This window comes from Podarcis melisellensis (genome assembly GCF_964234715.1).
Source record: "Podarcis melisellensis genome assembly, chromosome: 5".
Taxonomy (NCBI): Eukaryota; Metazoa; Chordata; class Lepidosauria; order Squamata; family Lacertidae; genus Podarcis; species Podarcis melisellensis.
Window position 1 is genome coordinate 47969631 of NC_138537.1, and position 11050 is coordinate 47980680.

General features: G+C 41.2%; 1 protein-coding gene across 9 annotated transcripts in view; it reads left to right on the forward strand.

The window, feature by feature from the left end:
- RBM20 (RNA binding motif protein 20) overlaps positions 1 to 713 on the forward strand; it is a 111686-nt gene extending 110973 nt beyond the window's left edge. For all 9 annotated transcript variants that reach the window (XM_081912038.1, XM_081912032.1, XM_081912033.1 and 6 more), the window contains one exon: positions 160 to 713. In XM_081912038.1, coding sequence (XP_081768164.1) covers positions 160 to 270 — 111 coding nt within the window. In that variant the 3' untranslated portion in view covers positions 271 to 713. The remainder of the gene's footprint in view (positions 1 to 159) is intronic.
- Positions 714 to 11050: the final 10337 nt, after the last annotated feature.

Genomic DNA, 11050 nt, shown 5'->3' on the forward strand with positions numbered 1-11050 from the left:
CTGAGATTAAGAGTCCCATGCTCTACTAGCTGAGCCTATCCCTCAAGGCATCTTCAGCCCTATAGAGTGACATAAGCATTTGTGCCAGTGGCTTGAAGGCATGAAGTTATATAGTTGAAAATCAAATTACCTATATTTTCATTATTTCATTCACCACAGAAGTACCTATCCCAGCTTGCAGAAGAGAATCTGAAGATGAATGAGAAAGAAAGCAGTTTGCCACAAGATGATAATGGGATTGTCCCTCACTTTGAGGAGAAAAAGCTATGAGGTGAACACTAATGGTTTTCTGCTGATCCTGCTTATGCACCTTTTGTTTGCACTGTTGAAAGGCAAGCATAATGAGAAGCTTGTTCTATGCATCTACACTGACAGCACCATTTAAAAACAATGTCTGAAATACAGTGAAGCAAAGTGACATATCTGATAGCAGTAAAGCTCCACTTTCTCAGCCTGTAATAGGCACAACAGCTCTCTTTAAACTAGAATTCTCAGGGATTCTCTCAGTGTTGGTTCAGGTAAATTGTTTAGTGAAAATATTCTGGGAGTGAGGAAGAAATAACCTGAAAAATCCTTGGTTAAAATACTTTTATTTACATCACCTAGTCCAGCAGTGAACTACGGGTCTTGTAAGTACATCTATAAGTTATTGTTGTGTTACTGCTGATAACATGGGTTCAATCAGATGATAACAATATCCATGTCTTGTATGAAATACTGGGGGGGCAGAAGCAGTGAAGCCCTTTCCCCCTTCAGTGCCTTGACAACATTTCAGAAGACTAAATATGTTCCACGTTTTGCCTCTGGTAGGATTACTTATCTCTTCTCTTCTTTCCTTAAGGGTTTATTCTTCCTAATTTTAGAAATTAACCAGGCACTTAATTTTATTTCACTCAGAGCCATCGCCCAATTTAAGAAACCTTAGTCGACTGACAGTATAAGTGTATTAAGTCTGCATAAATTTGCACATGAATAAAAGAAGTCCTAAAGTAGGGACATCTTCCTTTGTCTCAGATGATGAACATACTTGTTGCACCATCTTAGAATGTGCAATGAGGGATGCAGGAGGGAGGTGGTGGCACATGATGGTGGGAAGGTTTGGTCCCAGGGCATGGTTGAAAACACAAGATGCAGCAGCCTTGCTGAAACTAAGCAGGTTGGGTGTGGTCTGTGCCTGCATGGGGAAATGATTGAGGAGCATCTGGTATGCTTTGAGTTGCATAATAGAAGAAAGGCAGATATATAGTTAAAGAAAAAATATCCTGCATTTGCCCAGTTGATCAGACACACCATCTAAATTAATTAAAATGTTTTTAATGATTGATCAGCTAAAGCTCTGAGCAGACTTTGAATTTCACTTCCATTAATTTCTATGTTGATGATATAGGTGCCCAGTATAGTATTATTATAGTTGTGTTTCAGCAATATGTGTGTTTATATCACCCAGAGTTCCACTAAAGTAAACTGCTTTACTTTTTTTGTTGTTTTAGTAAGGCTTGGAGTGGTAAAATGCATAGATTCTGCAAAACTGTTAGTAGCATTAATCACAGGATGATCTTTTTAAAAATGCACCAGGTACCATTTGAGTTGCTGAGCCATATCTAAAATCAGAGCAAGTGTATTTGTTGCATTTCCTTTTTTTAAAGAAAATTGGAGAAATTATAGGAAAAATATATGTGAATGTATCTTCTCATCATTCACTGCCTTTATAAAGCTTACCATATTATATTTTCTTGCTATTGGCACCTTTAAGAATTTTCTTATCTATGAGTAAATTAACACCCAAAAATCGCCCAGTTGCCAAGATCTCCCAATAAAAATATTACATTACCTGTTTCATATTATAATATTTTTTTGTGGGAGGAAATGGAACCAACATCTTCAGTTAACTTTCTTTGTTATCTTGTAAGTGTGTGCTGTCACTAGGCTAGGTTCCATTTCATTAAATGGCAGAAACATTCCATTTATTACCATCAGAGATGAGGTCAAACAGCACATTTCAGATTCATAAACTTTAGAGCCTTTGAGGTCCTGACCTTCGGCTAGGCAATGTAAGTAAGAGGCAGGGGCAGACATGGCTTTCAAGCACACATCTAATCCCACGTATCAGGTGTACTGAACTTTGCATCCATCCTCTTTAAAACATTTTATTCCACCTTTCAGCATAAAAATTTCAAACGTGGATAAGAGAGTTTTAAGTCTCTTAAATAGAAAAATGAAAACCAGCAATAAAAGAAATAAATGTTTACGGCTGGCTTTTAGAAACATGAATACTCTTGCACTGTTCCAGGAAAGACATAATTAATCTGTGGAAGGAACATGGAGATATTTATTTTGCCATCAGTAAAAATCCTGACGTGGGCAGTTCCCAATGAAGGATGCATATCCTGCTGGGAGATAACCACACATAGCTGTGGAGGTGGGAGGCTCTTCTCTTGCAACAATGGGCCACCTTGGCTTGGAATTTTTGCACCAAAAATCTGAAACTTAAGAAATGCTACTTTCATACCTGACTGAATTCTTCACAAATGTCATTTGTACACATTAAGTTGTATGTATAGCACAATGCAGACTATTTATTACTACTATGTAAAAAGCTTTCTTATTTATAAAGTGTTGCAAAATATCTCAGATAATTTTTTTAAAGTATTTAGAAATAGTAATAATTTCTTATTTGTCTTTACTTACTACTGTAATGGGTGTTAAGTATCCCATGTATTATTATTATTTTTCATTCTAAAACCAAAGAATCTAAGAATTGCCCCCCCCCCAAAAAAACTTGACAACTATGCTACTGGCCTGCACACTAGTTTAGTATCAGGCTTTCAGGGTTTTTCTGTCTCTGTTAAGTCTGTGTTCGTTGGTACATACTTGAACTGGACCAGATGTTACTATTTATTGAGTTCACACAATCTTGTTTAATCATTGGCTTGTAAACATTTAGAATGTATTAGAATTTAAGTTATTTAGGAAGCATCACAAGTTTTAATTGCTCTGTGTACCTGAGATTTCAAATTGTGTTTATTAAAATGGACAAATTATTGTAATAAAGAGAATTTTAATGGCTATGCAAGAACTGGTGATCTTTTCTTTCAATGGCACATGCCTCTCTCTGTAGATGTAATGCTACTGATCCTTTTAATTACAGTGTGGAGGTCAGGAACAAGCTGCAAGATCACATCCTGTTCCCCCAGATTCTTTCCACGCAATGCAACCAAAATATTTAAGCTTAATTTGTTTAAGCTAACATGCAGGGTCCAGACTTCACAGTGTTCTCATCCTGATTCTGCAACTGAGATGGACAAATCCAAAGCCCAGGACAGGTGCCTCTACTGCTCAAACAAACATTTTCTTTGTCTGCATCCAAGCCAAGGCATTCAGAAGGTCGTTCCAGAATAAAGCCTGATCCTAGCGATAATCATGTTCATATCATAACTCTGGCACATCAGGGTATGGCTGAAGATTTAACTGTTCATGTGTCAGAAGAAAAGAACTGTGTAAACTGGCCTTAAGCAGGTATTATGGGGTAGGGGATATAGATGAAAGCTTACTAAAACACACTTTTTACAGGAACCTCAAATAACTTTCCCGTGTAGTGCTAAAGAAATAAGTCAGGTGAAATTCATTCTTGTCCCCATTTTAAAGTCTTTTTTCCTTTTCCATTTTATTAAAATACATTGCTTTTCCTTTTTTAGATTTGATATGTATATTGTATTCCCCCTACTGGACAGTTAATTATTGCAGCAATGGCATGAGTCAGTATTTCAGCTTTTAATCTAACACTGTGTATGAAGCAGTACATTTAAAATACCAGTGGCAAACTGCTCTACAATCCAATTATCTCTTGGATAAATAATTTGAATTTCATAATTTTACTTGATGCATATTTGTGAATGAATGTCTATTAGCTACATTTCACTGGTTTTGAAACTGATACTCAAATGTGGCGTTTAGGAGTTACGTACCAGATACGATGCGGAGACTTTTAGGTTTTATGCATTCTTGCATTTTAGGGTGTGTGTTGTTTTTGTTTGTATTGCAGTCTTGTGTGTGTGTTTTTAAGACAGAAATTCCATTGCTGTGTAGATTGGGAGCACTTTGGAAGCAGCACTGTGGAGGAACGCAAACCAAGTGTTCTACAGCAGCCTAAACCGTAAAAGCAAGATTTTTAAGTTTCTAAAAATCAGATTGCTACGCATAGCTTCTTGGGAACAATTTCACTTCTGCAGTTTCGAACCTTGAATGTTTTTGTTGAAGTTGCTAGGTGGAAGCCCTGTAAACTAAGTTTGCAAGGCAATTGGAAAGTGTGCAGATGCCATGCTTCCACATAGTTTGTCAATTAAAGACCATTCTCATCCTCTGCTCCCATCTGCTGTGGAATAAAGCCCAAATCCCTGATTGCTGCACAGGGAACAGGGAACTGTGAAGAAACTGGGCTGCAGGCCATAATAGTTCTACTTCAGTCTACATTGCATTGCCCTTTCATTTATTAATTATCCTTGTGGGCATGAAGGCCAAAGTGGCTTTTTGTCCGGTCATCTTAGTTTGTAGGGCAAATATTACGCATCTGATTAAACTTGACCGGTCAACACTACTGCTTTCCCACTAAGCCACAGAGCTGACCTTCAGAAAGCAGAAGACTAGCAATCAGTAAACCATATTGATCCGGATTCAGAAACGGATAAGGTGACCCAAACCCAATATCAGATCAACATTTGCCAATGGCATACACCATTTCCTTTAACTCAGCTCAGTCAGGAAGGAGACAGGTATGTATGAAACCTCATGCTACATTAAACAAGTTATAGCCTGTTTCCATGTACTGCAACCCATTAAGCAGGTACTAGTTAATTACCAAGTTCTTCCACCAGGTGCTAGGTGGGGCCTGTGATGCAAAGGTCACCTTCCCTTGGCATAACATTTACCCTTCATCGTTCCAAAATTTGGGATATGTCGTATCTTGGGTTATGAAATCTCTCCTTGAGGCTTTTTGGAACTTGTCTGAACATGTATTCTTTATTCTGGTCTTAAAAGAGAAGAAAGAAGTAGCAACTGATTCTGTTGTTGGATTTGGTAGGCTTGGCAAAGCAGCTTGGCTTACTTAAGCTTATCTTCAACAGATAGCAGCCAGCTGGTGACCACAGACGCTTACCTTGAACTAGAGGGGAGGGTGTTGCCTCAGCTGAAAGATCTGCATCTGTTGACGAGAAACCTGGCCTGGCTGCGAAAAGTGAAGTTGCACAAATGGAACTGATTACAGCACTAAAAACAAAGTCGTATGTAACAAAGCTATGGCATGCTGGCAGATCCAAATCATGTAACACTGTGTTGAGGTGAAAGTGGGAACTTGCCATTATTGTCCTCCAGTGTCATCTTTCCAGGCAAGAAAAATAGGTGAATTAAGAATTGATGCCATGTCCTCATTTTCACCTACTGTGGTATCACAGTCTGCTTCAAACAAAGCAGAGAGACTCTACAAGTACTGTGAGGAGTAAATGGGTGTTTCAAGAGAAAAGCCATGTTTGTGTTGGAGCATGAAATGAGTAGGCCACCCATGGAGCCTGTAGTCACAGCTTTGAACTAAGTGGTGGAGCTGGACCAGGATCTCTTAATTTTGCCCAGTAATGAAGAAGTGCCTCCACCAAAGTAAGCTAAAGACGAAGTGGGAAAATGAAGTTCGGCAACATCTCTCCTGGCTTAGGTCCTGTGGGGTTTGCCACAGGTGTTGCCCCATTCAGGTTTCCACTAGCCTGCCTCTAGTTCCTGTGTCTACTTCCTATCCTGCCCCCTTCCTCCTATCCTCCTGCCTTGAAACCTGCTTGAAGATTCATGTGATGCCCCACAGCAGAAATACGTTGCAATAAATTAATAATAATTTTAAAAAACAACACAACTTCTGACTAGACCATAATATTGGCTGGAAACTCTGCTATTGGTGACTTTGATGAATATGTTCTGGGTTGGAAGAGGGAGAGGGAGGGTGGTACATGCAGTAGAGCATACTTAGTGGTGGCATCTCATGTGCAAACTCCAAGTACAGATCAGATTGTTCCCCATTTACATTCACATGCCAACTTGAAACATTTATTTGTATGGGCCTTTGGAGCATAATGAGGGCAGCTCTATTGGCTTATACTGCTGTGCAACTGACTGCTTTGGTTTGGAGTAAATGTATTTTATGCTGGTTAATTCATTTTTAATGTTGTGTTTCTTAGGATTTTTTGTTGTATTTTATATTTGTTGTTAGCCATTCTGGGCTCTGCTTTGAGAAAGAACCAGTAAGCTAGTAGCAGTAGTAATATCTCCATGTGATGTACAATTTTTCTGTAAATCATGGGTGGGGAACTTGTGGCTTTCCAGATGTTGGACTCCACCACCGATCAACCCTGACCATTGGCCATGCTGGTTTGGGCCAATGCAGTCCAACACCATCAAGAGGACCAAAGGTTTTAAAAGGAAAGGTCTTCTCAACAGCTCTTTGGCAACTTGTTTTTCCTATACATTCATGGTTGTATTATTCATGAAAATTTTCCCAGGACAAAATCATAGCCTACTTCTGATAAAAGCTTTCCTATCTGAGATGTGCTAGATGTCCTCATCAGGACTTTGGAGCTACCAAATACCCCCAGGTGAACCTAGTTGTTAGAGGCATTGCAAGCATCATTAGTGTAAGCCGCATGGCACTTCTATGTGGTGTATATGATTAGTATTGTTCTGCTGCAGGTGGAAGATGAGATATTAAGTGAGTGGCCTAAGATTGCATGCCAAGCCAGTAGTTAGATGGAAGAGAATTGCCTAGACGTGCTCAGCCTAGACCTGTGCTTAGTAGCAAATGATATCATTTGTGGCATTTAGCACATGGTTCATTGTATCTGTGCATCCTGTTGAAGCCAATGATTGATAAACAAGTAAACTTATTACAATGAGAAGACCATTAACAGTGCAGTTGGCTAGCAATCCATGGCTTTATTAGTATAAGTCATCCTACCAGGCCTTTGGGTTGGAAGAAGCTGTGAGATTAGTTTGCCCACTCTTAACTGGGGGGGGGGGGTGAGGACAAGGATAATTGAACACTTGGAGATGGCTAGAAACAGGGTTAGCCCAAGAGCTTTCTTTGCCCTAGGCAAATTAAATGTTTGCTGTTCTTCTTTCCATTGTGATAATATCTAGGGAGCTCCTTAAGATATCATCTCATGAAGAGTGATTGGGAAGAACTTTCTGACAGTAAACTGTACAACAGTGGAACTGACTACATTGAAAGGTGGTGGACTCTCCTTCACTGGAAATTTTTAAAAAGAGGTTGGATGCCCATTCTCTAATTGTGATTTCTGCATTGCCGAGGGTTGGACAAGACAACCCTTTGGATCCCATCCAGCACTACAGTTCTATGATGGGGGGGTCAGGTCATATGTTTGCCTGTAGAAATACAAGAGCTTTCAGCTACTGGCTACTTAGATTTTTTTTTTAAAGATAACTCTTTTCTTCCTCTTGCTTCTGCCTAGAACTTGTTGACAATATTGAACTGCTGATCACACTTTAGCACCACTTCCCAGTTAAAAAAACAAAGCTTATTATAGTTGGCAAAGGTGGCACTGGAATCAGTCAGGTGATTTCACTTGGCTTGGATGCTGGATCATGTGCAGCCTCTGTTGATTACATTACATCTTTTCCAAACAGAGGGATCCGGATTTCCTTCTAAGATACTTAACTCTTTAGTTGAGACTGAAGAAATGGGAAAAGGCACAGCAGCAAACAAGGACTCTTCAGTGAGGGGACTGGGATAACAATCTTATCTTAAATCCTTATCTTAAATGTCAGCTGCAAATGTCATCCTGTCATCTCATAAGGCCCTTCTTGTGGGCTGCCAAACCCAAACCCCAAAAAACACAATTCAGCCACACAACTGTCCATCTCAGAAGATGGAAAGTTAGGTCATTTTGGCCACCATGAGCATCCACATCCTGCAGAAAAATGCTATGAACTTCAAAGCTTGCACACTCTCCCAAAAGACCATTGTTCTGCCTAGGGCATGCACCATCAGATTTTCTTGAGTCAGAGAAAGAAAAACTTCATAATATAAAGCTCAAAGGCTTTATCATCAGTAGGCATGAAGTATTAGACCTATCTTCACCATTGTTAGCAGTTTTAGCTAACTAACAGAGCCCTTGAAGATCACATGCCTAGAAACTCTAGACAACTGTTGTTTTCCCACCCAAATCTACTGAGACTCTCTTACTGACAAATGAAATCCCAAGACTGATTGATGAATACTGGTTACTGTTTGCAAACCCATTGCTCTGCAATTAATTACTGAGGGAGAAAGTAAACGCCCAAATGACCATGCTCTGCACAGCTGTAAACTTTCACATACAGGTTTTGCACACTTATCTCCAGAACGACTCAGTCATGATAAGTTATATAGATCCATAGGCGCAGCACTCAATAAAAGGTTGCTGTGTGACTGTGCAATCAGAGACGCAACAGCACCTAAGACGGGATACAGCTCTGCTATAAGGCAGCTTCTAGGACACTAATTACAGTTCCAGCACTTGGGAAACCTGTTAAGTGCCTAAAGCATGGGTAGGCAAACTAAGGCCCGGGGGCCGGATCTGGCCCAATTGCCTTCTAAATCCGGCCCACTGACAGGTCTGGGAATCCGTGTTTTTACATGAGTAGAATGTATGCTTTTATTTAAAATGCATCTCCGGGTTATTTGTGGGGCATAGGAATTTGTTCATTATTATTTTTTCAAAATATAGTCCGGCCCCCCACAAGGTCTGAGGGACAGTGGGCTGGCCCCCTGCTGAAAAAGTTTGCTGACCCCTGGCCTAAAGTGACTTGCAGTTAGGGTTGTAATATTTAATAATAATAATAATAATAATAATAATAATAATAATAATAATAATAATAATAAATTTTATTTTTATCCCGCCCTCCCCAGCCGAAGCCGGGCTCAGGGCGGCTAAAGGTAAAGGTAAAAGGTAAAGGTACCCCTGCCCGTACGGGCCAGTCTTGCCAGACTCTAGGGTTGTGCGCTCATCTCACTCTATAGGCCGGGAGCCAGCGCTGTCCGCAGACACTTCCGGGTCATGTGGCCAGCGTGACAAGCTGCATCTGGTGAGCCAGCGCAGCACACGGAACGCCGTTTACCTTCCCGCTGGTAAGCGGTCCCTATTTATCTACTTGCGCCTGGGGGTGCTTTCGAACTGCTAGGTTGGCAGGCGCTGGGACCGAACGACGGGAGCGCACCCCGCCGTGGGGATTCGAACCGCCGACCATGCGATCGGCAAGTCCTAGGCGCTGAGGTTTTACCTACAGCGCCACCCGCGTCAGGGCGGCTAACAACAATCAAATAATCAAACAATCAAATAATCCAACATTCTAAAAACATTTCATTATAAAAATTAATTAAAATCAAATTAATGGCAACCGTTAAGCAAATTTCTTTGCAGGTTGCCAGAGGAGGGAGTCAGGCTGCGCCGTGACCAAAGGCCTGGTGGAACAACTGTCTTGCAGGCCCTGCGGAAAGATGTCAGGTCCCGCAGGGCCCTAGTCTCTTGTGACAGAGCGTTCCACCAGATTGGAGCCTAAACCCTATCCCAGCCCTAGCATCTGTTCAGCAGTCTCAACTTTTGGAGTCAGTCAGGGCCCCGCCCTCCCAGGCCAGGTAGGAAAAGCCTAGCAAGGCAGGGAGCAGGTCTTCCAGGACTCACAGCTGAGATGGTCTCCAGAGCTGGATCAGGGTGTCAGTGTTGGAGTGTTGAGGCCCCACCTTTGCCATTAGTTGGCCACGTAGCCTTAGGCAAGCTGTTTTCTCTCAGCCACTGTCCCCCATCTGCTCGGGGGGGGGGAATAATCCTCACTTCACTTTGCAGGGTTGTTGTAAGGATTATAACTAGATAATGCATGAAGAGCACTCTGAATATTTGAAAGCACTATGCAAATGTTAAATATTATGATAACAAGTGGGACCTACAACAAAATGGTGCAGCGTGGTGCACTCACTGTTAAGTGTTAAAGCTATTCCCTTGCCCCATTCCTGGTTTCTCATCCCCCCTCTGCAGCCAGTCAGCATTCCATGCCTTCTAAATATACTCAGTTTTTGGTCTCTCCACTTTTAGGTTTTCCTTTCCCCTCCCCTAAAGGATTTTTTTTGGGGGGAGGGGAGTAACCTCTGTGAACCACTGGGTTATCCTGCGCATACCAGTGCTGCCTCCTTGTATCTGGGTGCTGATGTATTGGTTACTTATGCAACCACACTCTGGTAACTGAGATTTCTGTTAGTATGTAGTAATAGTAGTAGCAGCAGTAATAATAGCCTCCAATAGTGCAAACTTGTGGGTGTAGCTGGGAAACCAGACATGTGATTCCTTCATGCTGAAGCAAAGTCTGTTCAGCGTTGTTTGTTTCTCTCCGTGGAGAATTCATTCTGGCTCAATCAGATCATGGTGCACTTTCTCTTGCGCTGCTCTTGGTAGGTGGAGTGCTTCCAAAGTGCATGTCTTGTTGCGGCAAGAATGGACAGAAAAACAAATGACTTGTGATCCCAAAAGACGTGTCTGGCTCTGTTATCAATGTATTGCAAAACACCCTGGGCCCCTCTTCCTTTTCTTATATTCAGCATATATTTTAAAGAGTATCACCTGGCTGAAAACTTGGGATATATTATTCAGCTGTGTTGATTTGCACACCGTGATATCACATCTGCCTTTTAATAATAATGTGGGAATCTTCTTGGGTTAGCGTACATGAGCACCATTCACAAATTCTACTTTTTAGTGTAAATGTCACTACAGGCAGCTCACCAGCTACTGTGCCCCCACTCCCACCCCACATGGCCCATAATCAGATACTATTCCATAATACAGGGTGGGACACTGGTTTTCTGAATTGCCACCCTGCAGAGTTCGAAAACTGTGGTCCACATGAGCTTCAGTCAAGTGGTCTCTGGCATGTGTGCAAAGAATTAGTTGCATTTTTCACATAGATATTCCTATTGATTTTTAAATGTATTGAAATTTCAAATGTAGCATCTAGCGCAGTGCATTAC